The sequence below is a fragment of the Octopus sinensis genome, linkage group LG1, assembly GCF_006345805.1.
Source record: "Octopus sinensis linkage group LG1, ASM634580v1, whole genome shotgun sequence".
Taxonomy (NCBI): Eukaryota; Metazoa; Mollusca; class Cephalopoda; order Octopoda; family Octopodidae; genus Octopus; species Octopus sinensis.
Genome location: NC_042997.1, coordinates 137,917,747 through 137,934,466, shown reverse-complemented (window position 1 = coordinate 137,934,466; position 16,720 = coordinate 137,917,747). Strand labels below are relative to the sequence as shown.

Below are 16,720 nucleotides of genomic sequence, written 5' to 3'. Positions count from 1 at the left end.
ATCACAGTTAATTCAAGTTTTTCAATTCATTACATTCACTGTATGAATTTTTGTTTTTATATGATCTAAGTGCAGACATGTCTATGTGTTAAGAATTTCACTTCCCAACCACATGGTTTCAGGTTCAGCCCCAGTGGGATGCATGGCTGCTCTTAAATGCAATGTCCCTCCCTGGTGAAGAATGTATCCCCTAGCATAGACTAGTCATTTGTGACTTTAGACTCCAGGCCAGAAGGGTTCCAAGAAGCAGACCAATCTGGAAAAGAAGGATCTGGAACTTAAGGACCCTTTATATGGTCAGAAATTTAGAAGGCGGTGAGCTGGCAGAAACATTAGCATGCCGGGCAAAATGCCTAGTGGTATTTCATCTATCTTTACGTTCTGAGTTCAAATTCCTCCGAGGTCGACTTTGCCTTTCATCCTTTCAGGATCAATAAATTAAGTACCAGTTACGCACTGGGGTCGATGTAATCGACTTAATCCCTTTGTCTGTCCTTGTTTGTCCCCTCTAAGTTTAGCCCCTTGTGGGCAATAAAGAAACAAGAAATTTAGGGACATCCTAATTGAGAAATTTGATGAGAAGGAGGAGGAGCTACAGACTTGTGACATAGAAGGCAACTGGGAAATCCTGTGGGACAGCTTGCTGAGTACCACAGACCAAGTCTGCAGCTGGTGCAAAGTCCCATCCAGACCTAGGGTAACATGGTGGTAGAACAATGCTGTAGACAGTGCCATTAGAGCAATGAAACAGGCCTGGAAGGCCTAGAAGAGTGGGGGTAGCAGGGAACTGTATCAAATAGCCAGAAGGGAAGCTAGTAGACAGGTATATCTAGCCAAGAGAGAAGCAGAAAAGAAGTTTGCCTATGTTCAGTGATGTGAGGTCCAAAGAACTGAAGTGTTTTGGATTGCAAGACTGTGTGTAAGAGAAAACTGTGATGTCATAGAAAATAAATGTGTCCGCATAGATGATGGTGTGTTGCATTTAATGATTCTGCAAAGAAAGAGGCTTGGAAATGCCATTATGAAAGACTGTTGAACATGGAGAATGAATGGGAAGGAGGAGTTTGCCAAATGTTGACCCAATTGAGACACCAGCCACCCAAATCAACAGTACCTTGGTAGATAAAGCAATTAAGGGTATGAAGATAGGGAATGCCCCCAGCCCATCAGGAATCACCTCTCAGATGCTTAAAATATCTGGTGGTGTGGGTTATGGTCTAGTCACCCATATTAAATCAGGTGGTTCACGAAGGAGTCATATCCAATGACTGGCGTAGTCAACTGCTACGAAAGTAAAGGCGATGCTTTAGATAGAAATAATTAGAGGTATGAAATTATTGGAGCTGGTGATAAAAGTTATGGAGATAGTCATAGCCCAACTAATTAGGGAGAGAGTTAGTCTAGATGAGATGCAGTTTGGTTTTGTGCCAGGGAGAAGCACCACTGATGCTATATTTCTAGTAAGGAGGCAATGATCAAGACATTTGGCATCATGTCGTGCTTGAGAATAAGACCCATCAAGCCAAGCAAAATCACAGTCATGGCAGATACCAATGTCACACAAATGGCACTCATGCTGGTGGCACGTAAAAGCACCCATTACACTCTCAGAGTGGTTGGCATTAGGAGAAGCATCAGGCTGTAGAAACCATGCCAAATCAGACTGGAGTCTGGTGCAGCCTTCCAGCTTGCCAGCCCTGGTCAAACTGCCCAACCCATGCCAGCATGGACAACTGACGTTAAATGATGATGATGACAAGCAGTGAGAGAGCAAGAGAGAGAGAGAGCTGATAGTGAGGGATTATCAATCTGAGCAAACTAGTTCATAAGCTCTATTCTGACACACCAGGCTAACAATATTGTTTAGATTAGTGAAGAACTTCAATTCTTATGGCAGGATCCAAGGTTATGGTATATCATAATTCTTTATTGTAAATCCAGGGATACACTCCAGACAAACTGGATATATAAGACAAGTGAAAAATAATTGATCATTACAAATATGTAATGACCATTATCTATAACTTGTCTTTATATATATGTGTGTGTGTGTGTTACTGTCTCTTTGCCCTGGCATAACATGATAGATGTGTCATTGTCATGCAAGCAGTATCATTTCCAATCTTCTGAAAGATGACACATGTCTGGGAAATATTACCTTACTTGGAAACAGGGAAAGGTTGGTGAGGAATGGTGTCTGGCTGTAGACAATACAATCTGCTTCAACAAATTTCATCTGATCCATGCGAACATGGAAAAGTGAACATTAAATGATGATGATAGTAATCTCTAACGTTTAAAACACAGAAATCTGTGGAAAATACAGAAAATTCTTCTAAATAAATTAAAGATTAGAAAAGTGTGGGAGGAAGGTAATTCTAATACTTTATTTATTGTTTGTACAGGAATAGGTATGGTTAACCCTTTAGCATTAAGATTTCTTTGTCAAATTTACTGCTTTTTTATTCACATTGTTTTGAATTAATCACTCATTATCTGGTAGCTTCAAGATTTCAATGGTGTGCTTCTATATTTTTAGAATGACATTGTAGGGTATATTTTTAGAATGACATTGGATCTGATCAGTCTTAACATAAAACAGATACAATATTTGGGCTGGATACAGCCACATTAAATGCTTAAGGGTAAAGCTGTTCACTTTACAACCATGAGCAACTGTCCTCTATTGTTAACATGAGAAAACTAATGCCTTCTGAGTGAAATGCAAAATTAGTAGATGGAAACCTGTGTGGAAGCCTACAATGTGTGTATGTGTTTGTATATCTTTGAAACCGCTTGAGAAAAAGAAAGCAGTGTATATCCTTTCTCTGCTTATGTCCTGTTACTTAGTTGTACAATAAATAGAAATTGCTTATAGTAGTAACAGATTTTAAAATAAGTACTTGAGCTGATTATATCAACTAAAAACCCATCAAGACGGTGCCCTAGCATGTCTGCAGTCTAATGACTGCAACAAATAAAAGAATATATATTGATATTGCTATACATTTCAAATACATTGTAATATTCTTATACATTAAAAATATATTGACTAGAGTGCCGCAGCAAGAATGGCATTGTTATTTCCTATCACAGTGGTTTATTGAATTATTGTTAGAAATAATTTATGTAGTTATAATTTTCCTGCAACATTTTGACCAATAGCATACTTTATTTCCCAGTTAACATTGACTTAAGCACTTTACTTCCTATGGAACATAGACCATCAACAACTTTTCTCCCCTTTCCTCGGCTCTGGGTTGGATCTTTGCATTTTTCAGCATAGGAGGCCTTATCAATAGCCTGAGCTCTGATGGTATAGCTTTCAGGATCACTGAAACTCACAAACCACCACACTACAACAAGAAAGGGACCTTGTGATGGCTGAGTAACAATTGACATTCATCAAGCTGTGAACACTAGTAAAAATAGACTAAAACAATTTTTCTTATGTTGCAGACAACTTCTAATGGAAATGGAAGATAATGATGGGGAATATGAGTCAACAGTTTTTATTTTATCCAACTCTAGAGGAATGAGAGTTAATCCATTAATTAGCTAAGGCAGGAATAGGACTGAGAACAAAGATCCATAGAAGTTGATTATCTTATTTCATTGTTTTCAATTTAGTATCTAATTTTTGTATCTGTCAGTATCTGATATACAAACCAATGAGGAAATCCTACTTTGGTAGCTCAGCCACAGTATGATTCCTTCATACTACTCAGTATTAAAGTTTCATATATTCCCACCCAACTCTCTTAAAAAAAGAAAGAAGAATAGATTGTATAATCTAGTCCTAAATATATTAGGTAGGCTAAACAAGAGATAGGATGATCACGGCTTGATCAAGACTGCTCAGGGTTAAAAAAAGTCAGTTTTCATTTGAGTCAAATGGGCTAATCATTTTGTCAAGGAACATGTGGTTCTTATGTCACAAGTGAAAGTAGTTCATTCATTAAACTGCTGAACTTGGTGAAACAATTTGATGCATTCCTGATTATGGTTTCTAACATAGGCATAACGAATCAAATTTTGATGGCGGTGCTAATTGTCAAGGATATGAACTCCAGTAATTGTACTTATTTTACCAATCTTGGAAGAATGAAAGTGAAAGTTGACATCAAAGGGATTTGAACTTAAAATATAAAGGATTGTAATTAAATGTGGCTAGGTATTCTGCCAAAAACCTCTCTTTGGTCCTTCCATTATAATAAAAGACAAGCTTTAGTTATGTTTGAAGTTTGCAAATGGATGGGTGTGTCTGCATGCAAAAATGGAGTTAAGATTTCCAATTTTGAAAGTTTCTACGATATTTGAATATACTTTTTGTCATTTTTTTTTTTTAATGATTAAAGTCAGGTAACAGGCGACTAGTCCCATGATCTTTGCAGACTGGTGATATTTATGTAGTTGATGTTTGACTTAATCATCTGTAAAATCAATGCCTGCGTTAAATACAAGAGCAGGGAGGAAATTCCAGCGGGGTGGTATTCTGGGAGGGAAGGAACAGGAATCATGGTTATCTTTTACTATAACCCCAGGCAAACCAGTTTTTTGAGTGGGTTTGGTCAATCAAAACTGAAAACCAAGTTTGTCATATATTTGTGTGTGTTTGTGTCTGTCCTTTCCACTGCCTGACAACCAGTGTTGGTTTGTTTACGTCCTTGTAATTTAGCATTCAGCAAAAGAAGCCAATAGAATAAATACAGAAAAATAAAAGTAAATCTTGAGGGTGCTTTGTTTGACTAAAACCTTTCAAGGTAGTGCCCCAGCATGGCCAGTACAGTAACAGAAACAAGTAAAAAGTGAAATTCTTGCTAGCAATATCTAGAGCTGTGTGTTGTGAATTGATAATAATTTTAGGATGGTAGTTTAGCAGAAATGACGGTATTTATTTACATATTTCTGAGTTCAAAGTTTATTCGAGGATAGCCAAAGACAGGCCTCTGGTTATGTAGGTAAAAACATTACAATATTATCATGTATTAAGGCAGCAAGTAGACTAAATCATGAGTATGCCAGGCAAAATACTTAGTGGAATTTCCTCTGTCTCTAGTTCCGAGTTCAAATTCTGCCAAGGTCAACTTAGCCTTTCATCTTTTTGGGGTTGATAAAATAAGTACCAACTGAGGACTGGTTTTGATATAATCAACTTACCCCCTCCCCCAAACTTGCTGGCCTTGTACCAAAATCTGAAACCAATCACATCAGATATCACAAAACTTATTGAATGAAGAAGGCTAATTTCATTACTATGTGTATTGAACAACTCTCACACACAACTACACCATTCATTTTTAATAGAAAATTGCATTTTCAGTAATTCATTCTCCATTGCTAATTTTCATGGATGATACCCTTGCTGGTGTTCATTTAGCTTTTCAACCTTCCAATATCACTATGACTAGCATGTTATAGTTTATTCAGCTGATTATATTCTTCTTCTGCAAATTGTATATGTTATAGGAAATCATTATAAAGAAATGAATGTCAGTGAATAGGCAAAATATATAAGTTTCAAGTAAAATTATCATCATCATTTTAATGTCCACTTTTCCAACAATCTCGTGATATTGAGACAAGGACACACACACACACAAGACTTTCTTCAGTTTCTGTGTACCAAATCTGCTCACAAGGCTTTGGTCAACCCATGGCTATAGTAGAAGACACTTTCTCAAGATGTATTGTAGAGGGACTGAACCTGGAACCAAGTGACTGGAAACAAGCTTCTTAACGCAACCACATCTACAGTATTTAGTTACAGCTCTTTACATTGCAAGTTCAAATCCTGCCAAGGCCAACTTTGCCTTTCATTCTTTCAGGGTCAATAAAATAAAGTACCAGTCAAGTACTGGAGTTAATATAACCAATTAGATTCCTCCCTGCAAAATTGTGCCTAAATTAGGAACAACTATTTATTCATAGGCAGTGGATTGGCAGAATTGGTAGGGCATTGGACAAAATGCTTTGAGGTATTTAGTTACAACTCTTATGTCTCGAGTTCAAATTCTGCATAAGTCAATTCCACCTTTTTATTGTTTCAGCTTCAATAAAATTAAGTACTAGTCAAGTACTTGGGTCAATGTAATCAAGTAACCCACTCCATCAAAACTGTTTACTTTGAACCTAAATTAGAAAACAATTATTACTATATAGACACCTATGGTGAGTTTGTGGCAGAATCAATGAGGCAGTGGACAAAATACTTAGTGATTTTAGTTATTTTATGTTCAAATCTTATCAGAGCCAACTTTGTTTTACACTATCTGTAAAATGAAATACCAAACTAGGGATAGATTTTAAAAATATCTGGTCTTGTTCTAATATAAGAAGTCATGGCTGAATCATTAGAACTTCTGGAAAATACCTTGATATTTGTTCTACTTTTTTAAAATTCTGAGTTCAAATTTTGCTGAGGTCACCTTTACCTTTCATTCTTTGAGAGTCTGCAAAATAAAGTACCAGTCAAGAACTGGGTCAGTGTTTCTAATAATCCTCTCTCCCCAAAATTTTAGTCTTTGTACATTTGCTAGAAACATTTCTCAGTAAAATATGGATTAATGTTATGTCCTGCAGAAAGTAGCTTTACTCTTTTACTCTTTTACTTGTTTCAGTCATTTGACTGCGGCCATGCTGGAGCACCGCCTTTAGTCGAGCAAATCGACCCCGGGGCTTATTCTTTCTAAGCCCAGTACTTATTCTATCGGTCTCTTTTTGCCGAACTGCTAAGTGACGGGGACGTAAACACACCAGCATCGGTTGTCAAGCAATGCTAGGGGTACAAACACAGACACACAAACATATACACATACACACACATATATATATATATATACATATATACGACAGGCTTCTTTCAGTTTCCGTCTACCAAATCCACTCACAAGGCATTGGTCGGCCCGGGGCTATAGCAGAAGACACTTGCCCAAGTTGCCACGCAGTGGGACTGAACCCGGAACCATGTTGTTGGTAAGCAAGCTACATACCACACAGCCACTCCTGAGCCTATTCTTAATTTCTGATCTTTTCATTTTTATGAGTATATAATTTTATTTTATTAAACATATTCAAAATGTTATGCTTATTGTTTTAATCTATATAATACTAAAAGTCAGTGATTGCGTGCTTGCTTGTAGTTTAATAAGCCAAACTGGCACATAATGGGAAAATACTCTGAAAGTAAGGTATCCCTGAAATGTGAATACAAACATAATAGAACAAGTTTCGCATAAATCAGACCACGGATTCCTGGGATACACGGTTTCTTGGGGTTTGTTTGCACAAATTTAAGCAGTGAAACCTGGAGTTATTACCCATTACTGTGAATACCAGGATAGTTTTGTTTGCATGCTTGCTTGCATGTGTGTTTGTCTGTTTTTTAATACAGCCAAACCAGTGCATAATGGGAAGATACTCTGAAAGTAAGGTGCCCCTGAAATGAGAATACAAATGGAATAAGACAAGTTTTGCATAAATCAGACCATCGGTTCCCAAGATACAGTTTTTTTTTTTCGGGTACCTTTATGATTTTCTGCTTGCATTCTTTCTTGTGTGCATGCTTAAATGTAATTTAATACAGCCAAACTGCCGCATAATGGGAAAATACTTTGAAAGTAAGATGCCATTGAAATGGAATAAAACCAGTTTCGTCTAAATTGGACCGTGGTTTTCCGAGATACACGGTTTTTTTTTGGGGGGGGGGGTATCTTTATAAATAGCCAAACTGGCACACAATGGGAAAATACTCTGAAAGTAAGGTACCATTGAAATGTGAGTACAAACAGAATAAAGCAAGTTTTTTGTAAATCAGACCAGGGGTTCCTGAGACATGGTTTTTTTGGGGTACCTTGAACTGTTGTTGACCCAATGGGTCACAGGTAGTCTAATATTTTATATTTTTCAAATTTTGACAGCATAAGGTAGAAGGAATCCATAAATTCTCAGATTTGCATAAATAATAAGATATTTTTATTCTTGAATTTTCCTCTTAATGAAACCATTCTACTAAAAATAGGAGTATAAACTGAAAAAAAGAAAAATATTCAGTTTTCTTTATTCCGCTTCTGCTATTGTACTTTTTCTAAAACTGATTCTGTTTCTGAATTTCTGAGAAAATATTCCATTGGTAAGGTATGACAGAATTTTAGCTTCTTTAAATGAGAATTTTGTTGAACTAAATGATATTTTCTACTTGAATGAGTTGACATTTCTCCAACATCTCAATAATTTGGCTGTTTTATTTTGTTTTGTTTTTTTGCCATATTTCTTTTGAAATACAGTCTGTTTCAATTAGTTCGGAAAATAATAAAGAATTTATTAAAATAACTTTGTCATTTGTAAACTAGTGTTTGAAACATAAATTAACATGAAAGTCTTATGGAAAGTTTTAAAGTAATTTTAAACCAGGAACTATGTATTGTAGGACCCAGGATAGCTTCAGGTGGGTTGCCAAGAATGTAATACAGGTAAATCTAAAAATTCAGTCTGTCCTAATTAATGTCTCATAAATGATTTTAGTCCTTCATATTAAGTCCTAAGAAAAAAGTTAAATAGTTAAAAAAAAAAAGATTTAGAATAAGATTAATGTATTTAATTTGGTCAATTTAACAGAATATTCTCTGTAGAATCCCAAGCACACTGCTTTTCTGATAAAGCAAACCATCTTATCTTAAGTACCTTCTCACAACTGGTTCTCCTGTAACATGAACACACTTGTAGATGTACGGGTTTTGAGTTGATCAACTACTATCTTATGTTTTCTCTCTCACTCTCTCTTTCTTTTTCTCTCTCAGCTGATAGCAACCATTTAAACAGATAGCATAAGTATAAATTTGAGGTAGTTATGTCGCCAAGCCTTAGTTACTTTGTTCATAGCAAACAGTTTCCATCATGCCAATTTCTGAATTTGATGCATCTTACTGGTTTGCAGGTGAGAAATGAAATTATATTTTCTTTGTCTTTTTCTATGCATTTAAAGGAAATTACTTTTCAGGTGTAGGGAATATTGTTGGTATTTGTTTTAACTTTTTAGATAAAGTGAATATTGTACAGTGAGAAGATATTGTCATTTGTTTTGATTCCCAAATGTAGTTTCCACTGCATTTAGATCATTAACACTGTTAAGAATGTTCATGTAGCTATTTTATTACAACAACAACTCACAAGTTGTGAAATTGTATGAGACTGCAAGAGATTTGCTATGTCTCTAGACAAGAAATTTAAATTTACATGTTTTGGTTCACCTGACTGTAGAATAGGTAGCCGGCATTTGCAGTAGTCATATGATATCAGACTAACCAGGTTGTTTTTCGTCCACAAAATCAGATGCTGATGTTAAGTATTCTGATTGATACAAATATCAATTTTTCATTGAGAATGTCATGAATACTACAGAGGCTTATTTTCATGTCCCTTTAATTATGAAGCTTTGTGACTGTTAAGACAGAAGTATTATTTGAACTAAAAGTCCTTTCCATAAAATCAGCTGACATAAGTTACAGCTTTTGTTTGTAGCTTGTGTATCATAAGTCAGTCGATCAAAAAGACATCCAATTTAGCATTTTGGTCATACTAGAGGAAAATGTTTGTCAGATACTGACATTTCTAGCTCCTTATTTTCATAATATCTGTACACATTTTCAAAATAATGAGGGGATGGAGAGTTATTTTGTGGATGTTTTTAATATTTAATATTGTGGATGTATTTAATAGTGGATGTTACAGTATAATATTGAATTCTCTACTGTATCTAGTAACTTTTTTCATCAGTCTAGAGTTGACAAAATAGTAACAGTAATATGTACCTAAATAAATTTGTTACTACTTCACTCTACTACAAAATTAGTCTCACATCCATCTTACAGTAAACTTTTCTTTTTCTTTTTTTTTTTTTTTTTGACAAGTCTAAGGTAGAATGAGTCTAAGGTTTAACAGATTGAACAAAATAGTCTATAAAAGTATTGACTATTCATTTCATAAATAAACACATAGTAAATAAGAGTAGAGGTCATTATAGTGTACCTGGAATTTTAGTGAATTTTTCTCTTGTAAATTTAAAGCTGTATTCTATGTCATCTTTTATTATTAGGAAAAATGACAGGAGCAAAGTTTTCTGCTAGTCATTGCAATAAGGATAACATTACATTATTTCATCTATTTGTGTATGTGTGTGTATAGAGGACTACATTTTCTAATGTCTTTCCCTAAGATCATAGGATGTAAATTGAAATTTGGCTGCTATATCTAGCAGGTCAAGTGTCCATGTCAAGACTTTCCCTTGCCGGTTTGAAGTAAACTTTTTTGTTGCTGTGTATTTCCAGATAAGTTGTCCAATAAAACTAATGGTGTTCTGACTATGAAAATATCATTTGCATATTGAGAACTATATTGTTCAATTGAGCTTTTAAGATCATGTTGCGTGACTGTGATTTGTTTTCTGCAGGCTGAGTGACCAATATCTCAGTGTTTAAAAAAATAATTTACTAATAAACAGTTCTTCCTCTCTCCTTTCCTGCCTTCCATCCCTTGTCTTGTTTTACACTTTCAATTTTACATTTTCATAGTAGGTAGCTAGAATAAGAGGCTAGTTAATTCATCAGTTGCCTTTAGGGACCATTTGAGTTTTGAGTTGTTAGGGAAAGCATTAGAAGGGGTGGTTTCAGTTATACACATACTTTAAACATATTAGAAGCATTATTATGAGATTTGAAAGATTGTTAGAAGTATCTGAGGAGAGGAAATATCTCTGCCTCTATTTTCTAATTAACTATTAGGTTTTAGTAATATTACTGATCTATTTTGTTGGTTAACATTGGTCACTCCCCCTACTGAAAGAAACACAATGTTGTTTTGAATTGATATTTTCTAGACACTAAAAAAGAAAAAAAAGTTTCATAATTTGTAGCCTTGTATTGTTGGCGATGGTGGTGCTGATGTTATTGTGTAACTATAGGTTAAGCATTTAATCAAAGGCTTCCTAGCCATGACCATCCCAGCTTTTCAAGTGGAGCTTATTTCAGACTACATTATCTAATTTGTCATTCCTTTTTTTTTTTTTTTTTGATAAGATAATGGGATTTTAGTGAAATATGGTTGCTATTTCTAGCAGATCAATTGTTGAAGGTTGAAGCCAAGTATATTTGTTGTAGTCCACGCCCCCTTCAAAACATTTTTTTTTTTTTCATTTCAACAAGAAATGGAATGAGTGAAAGGAAATAAGTTCTGTTTGTATCATAAACTAGCTGAATTCTCACACAGATATTGGTTTGAATGAAGCTACTTTGATGTATGAATTTAATGATTGTGTGTGTCTGTAATACATGAAGAAGCAGCTGCTTTTTCTCTACCTAAGGATATTGTACTGAAAACATGTCTATAACTAAATTTAGTTTAAAATTCCATTATGTTTTTCAAGCTTATAGACTCTGTCTGATGCTGTATTGCATCAGTGAAACAGCTTGAAGAGTATAATATTTAAAGAAAAATAGATTTAAAAAATTTAAAGAAATGAAATCAACAAACTTTGGAAACAATAGAAATTTTTTTTTTAATTAGTTATAGCAATTATTTTCAACATCATATTCATACACATATTTGTGCTCATACTCTTGAATTCTTTGAAGGAAGTGGTGTTAAAAATATAATGTAATTTTAGCATTTTTCATGAATTCGTTATTGTTCAACTCCAGATCAGCTCAGCTTTGATTGAGCAGATTTATAATCAATGATATTCTTGTCATAACAATCCCATCATTTTTAAAACTTTTTTTTTAATGAGGCACAGGTGTGTCTGTGTGGTAAGAAGCTTGCTTCCCAACAACATGGTTCTGGTCTTCTGCTATAACCTCAGGCCAACCAAAGCCTTTTGAGTGGATCTGGTAGATGAAAAACTGAAAGAAGCCCATTCTGTGTGTGTGTCTGTCTGTCTGTGCGCATGTTTGTATATATGTGTGTGTGTGTGTGTATGTATATGTATGCATCTGTGTGTGTATATGTGTGTGTTTGTCTTTGTGCCTATGTTTGTCTCTCCACCACCACATGGCAACTGAAGCTGGTGTGTTTATATCCCTGTAACTTAGTGGTTCAGCAAAAAGACACCAATAGAATAAGTACCAGGCTTTAAATAAAAACTACTGGGGTCACTACATTCAACTAAAATTTCAAGGTGGTGCCCCAGTATGGATGCAGTCGAATGACTGAAATAAGTAAAAGATTAGTGATAGCTATAACTATATTATCCAATATATCTTTTCATTATTTAAGATTGTATGGTGGGATTTGAGGGAAGTGTTGGGCTGCTGTTTCTAGCAGATTGAACAACCTCATAAGGACTTCTTTGTCTTGCCATTTTGCAGATTTTACTTTGATTTAACACTCAATATTTGCAAATGAAACGTTGCACATTTATTTTAATGTTTATGTGTGTGTGTGTATATATATATATATATATATATATATATGTTAATAAAATAGAATATATGCATATATATAAACATATATGTACGTACCTACCTCTACATGTACATATACACGCATATATGTGTACAGGACACCAAAAAGACGTCGAACACATAGAGAGACGAAACACATAGACACAAACCAAGGAACAAGACGAGCAAAAAAAAGGGAGAGATACAGGACAATAAGCACAACGAAAAATCCCCTTCTTCAGTCGCTAAGATTTCATCTACTAAACGTTTCGAAGGATAAAAGCGAGACGTATACTTCGAAGAAAAATTCCTTCCCGCGAAAAGCAAATCAATTAAAATTCTGAGATCTTTTCGCAGAGGGGTAAAAAAAAAGCAAGACGGTAACGACAGTACAAACATATAAACAGTAAAAAATATATATATAAACAGTGGAAAAATAAATATATAACAGTGAGAGACAGGACAAGGAGAACAAGATAAGAAGGGCTGTTAACGCCAGACGAAAAAAGTATTGCAAACGCTGGATTATCGTGGAAGACAGAGAGGGAAAATTTGTTGACCAGAAGCCTTATATATATATATATAAACGCATGTGCACACACACACACACACATATATATATATATATATATATATATATATATATATATATAAATGTGCACAAGTCATCTAGCTGCTGCTTACAGGCTGTGTTAATCCACCTCCGAAAATAGAGAGCAGTTACCATATTCCTTTCCATATTGGCTAACTCTGATGAGCATAAGGTTATATAATTGGATTATTACCTAATATGCCATTTTTTCAATTGCATGAACTAAAAGTTGGAGGGGGACAGGATAAACTACCTTCATCAACTATAAAAGCAGGTAGTAATTTTACCTTGTGTTTATTCTTAGTGCAAGTTTTGAAGAGTGCAGTTCGATTTTAGCAGTTATTTTTTCAAAGCTATAATGGAAGAGACAAGGCAGAATATTCAGCATATTTTGCTTTATGAGTTCAATAAAGGCAGCAACCCAATGGAAAGTGCGAGGAATATTAATGCAGTATATGGGGATTGGACAATAAGCATAAGCCAATGTCAACAGAAATTCTGAGCCAGAAACTACAGCCTAGAAGATGAGCATCATCCTGGAAGATCTGTAGAGCCTGACAAGGATATCCTGCAAACCCTGGTAGAACAAAATCCCATGGAGGAACTAGCAGAGAAGCTTGGATTTGATCATTCAACCATTCATTGACACCTGCATGCCATCAGAAAAGTCAGGAAATTGGGTCAATGGGTTCCACACAAACTTTCTGAGTCTAATTGCACTCAGCAAGTGAATGTGTGCTCTTCTTTGCTGCCATGTTTCATGAATGAACCTTTTTTTTGACCAAAGAGTAACTGGTGATGAGAAATGGGTTCTCTATTGAAAATGTCAAGCACTAAAGACAGTGGGTAGGGAGAGGAGAAATACTGGCATCTCTGGTTAAAGGTCTTCACCCCTGCAAGGTGTTTTTATCTTTTTGGTGGGATATAAAAGGTTTAGTCTACTTTGAAATTTTAAACACAAACCAAATGAATAACAAAGGAGATCTACTGCAAGCAGCTTAAGTCAGTACTAGAAAAAAAAAATGACCAACTTTGGTTTCAAAATGAAAGGTGTTCTTCCATCAGGATAATGCTCAGCCACATACAGCAAGGATGACATTCCAAAGGCTTGAGCAGTATGAATGGGAAACGATGCCCCGCCCACCATATTTGTAGGACATTGCCCCATCTGATTATTATTTATTCCGCAGTCTTCAAAATCATTTGGACGGAAAAAAATATGAATTCTGTAGACGAGGTCAGAACAGAACTGCAGGAGTATTTTTTGTCATGGATAAGTGAAGTTTGGAAGATGGGTCTTGCAAGTCTACCAGATAGATGGAAGAGCATTGTAGAAAATGAAGGAGTGTACATTTTAGATTAGAAAAGAACTTTATCTTATTTTTTAATCAGAATTATTATTTGTAAAAAAATTTCATGTAAGTTTTTGCATTAAATTGTGGGAATGAGGTGTGATCAAACTGATTGAGTTGCCTGGATGAGAATATACAGGGGTTGGACAAAATAATGGAAACACCTTAAAATTTCAAACAAATTTATTTTAATATGGGGTAGGACCACCTCTGGCAGTAATTACAGTTTGAATTCTATGAGGTATGGACTCGTATTAAGTTTGAATTGTTTTCAAAGGAATTTTTGTCCATTCTTCTGCTAAAACAGTCTCCAGTTCTTGTAGTGATGATGGTGGAGGATATTGACTCCTTACTTGTTTTTCTAAAATGCACCATAAATATTCAATAATATTGAGATTTGGGGACTGTGGTGGCCAGATATTACATTCAACTTCACTAGAATGTTCCTCGTGCTATTCAGTAACAACTTTAGCTATGTGAATTGGTGCATTATCATCCTGGAAGGTTGCATTTCCCTCTGAAAACAGTTCCGTAACCATAGGATAAATTTGATCAGATAAAATGCTTAAATAGTCTTGACTATTAATTCTGCCATGAAGGGAAGCCATTAGGCTGGCGGATTCCCAAGATATCCCCCCCGCCCCAGATCATCACAGATCCTCCTCCATGTTTAACAGTTGAAAGAAGGCAGTCTGGGTCAAATGCTTCTTTTGGCTGTCTCCACACATATACTTGGCTGGTGGTCAGAAATAAGGTAACGGATGACTCATCTAAGAAAATAACATTCTTCCACTGCTCTAGGAACCAATTCTGTAGGTTTTTACTCCACTCTAGATGCTTTGCAATGTTTGTTTTTGAAAGTAGTGGTTTTCTGATTGCAGCCCTCCTGTGAGATCCGGCTTTGTGCAGCTCCTGGTGAACAGTTTTTTTGGAAACTGGGTTCTTGAAGTGGTCATTAAGCTCTGCAGTAATTTTGGGAGCTGTACTTTTGTGATCCTTTTTAAAAATGTAAGAGTCCAACAGTCTCTATCTGAAAGTTTTGGTTTTCTTCCAGAGTTTTGTTTCAACGAGGAGGTTTTTCCCTCTTTTTCAAAGGTTGACATTACTTTCGAGACAGTACTTCTTGATACACCAAACATTTGAATTGAGTCAGCATGAGTGATATATATTCATTGGGGACACATGACTGAATTTGTTATAGTATAAGAATGCTAATGACATTCTAGCTTCTAAGCCAAAACTAATAATTTTAGAGATGATCAATAAAAGAATCGTTTCTCACTCTAATCATTTTTAGAATTGAGCAGGATTAATAATTTAAACAGATTTTTCATAATAAACAGATAAAAAGAAGTACCAAGTTTTCATACAAGGGGATACTGAAAAGTTCCCAACTTTTAGTAAAAAGAAATACAGGAAGATTAGTTATTATTTTATTCAACATATTCCCCATCTCAGATTCAGACACTTATTGCAGTGATCCTTCAGTTTTTCTAAGCCTTGTAAAAAAAACTCAGAAGTCTGGACCTCCAACCAGGTCTTTTGTGATACCCTTAAAGCCAGAAACTTTTCAGCACCCCCTTGTACATATCTCCTTAGCGGTTTTTTTCAGTTGTTTAGGTTCTAGACCAAACTTTTGCAGGGAATAGCACAACTAACCTAATTGGAAAACTACAGCAGCTGACTTGGAGAAGGAATGGTGTTGTGTGTTATTTCTTGGAAAATGCCTTCTCAACTTATTCCTCCTAGGAAAAGAGAAAGGTTGACTCGTAATATTGTATTAACAACTACTGACTTGATTTTGAACAGTGAGGAGTATGAATCTTAGAGTATAAAGTACTTTAGGTTGGAGAACTGACTGAATTGACAAGAATGATAAAACTAGACCAAAAGCTTTACAGAATTCAGTTTCTCTTGTTGTTTTCTATTTCTTTGCGTGTGTGTATTTACACCATGCTATGCTTAAATTTACTTTATATTCTGCTGAAATCACATAAATACCAATTACTGCAAATAAGTCAAATCTCCCTCAAATCACTTTCATTCTAAAAATCAGAAAGAACATATTTTATAATATTGTAAGGGAGACAGTTCAAGGCATATTTTAGCTTTAAACTTAGCGGTTCGGCAAAAGAGACCGATAGAATAAGTACTGGGCTTACAAAGAATAAGTTCCAGGGTCGATTTGATCGACTAAAGGCGGTGCTCCAGCATGGCCGCAGTCAAATGACTGAAACAAGTAAAAGAGTAAATGGGCTCTCTCTCCATCTTCATTAATGAAGCATTTATCTTCAGATATTGGTTCAATGATGGTTACAGGGGCATTTTATTTATTTTATTTT

General features: G+C 35.2%; 1 protein-coding gene across 6 annotated transcripts in view; it reads left to right on the top strand.

The window, feature by feature from the left end:
• Window positions 1–16,720, top strand: part of LOC115214131 (hepatocyte nuclear factor 4-gamma-like) — a 125,862-nt gene that overhangs the window by 100,079 nt on the left and 9,063 nt on the right. Inside the window, exon 1 of one of the 6 annotated variants that reach the window (XM_029783213.2) lies at window positions 8,805–8,935. The exons of the other annotated variants lie outside the window; for them this stretch is intronic. Within the exon in view, the coding sequence (XP_029639073.1) occupies window positions 8,896–8,935 (40 nt within the window). The 5' untranslated portion in view covers window positions 8,805–8,895. Of the gene's footprint in view, window positions 1–8,804; window positions 8,936–16,720 lie in introns of those variants that run through there. 6 annotated transcript variants of the gene reach the window in all.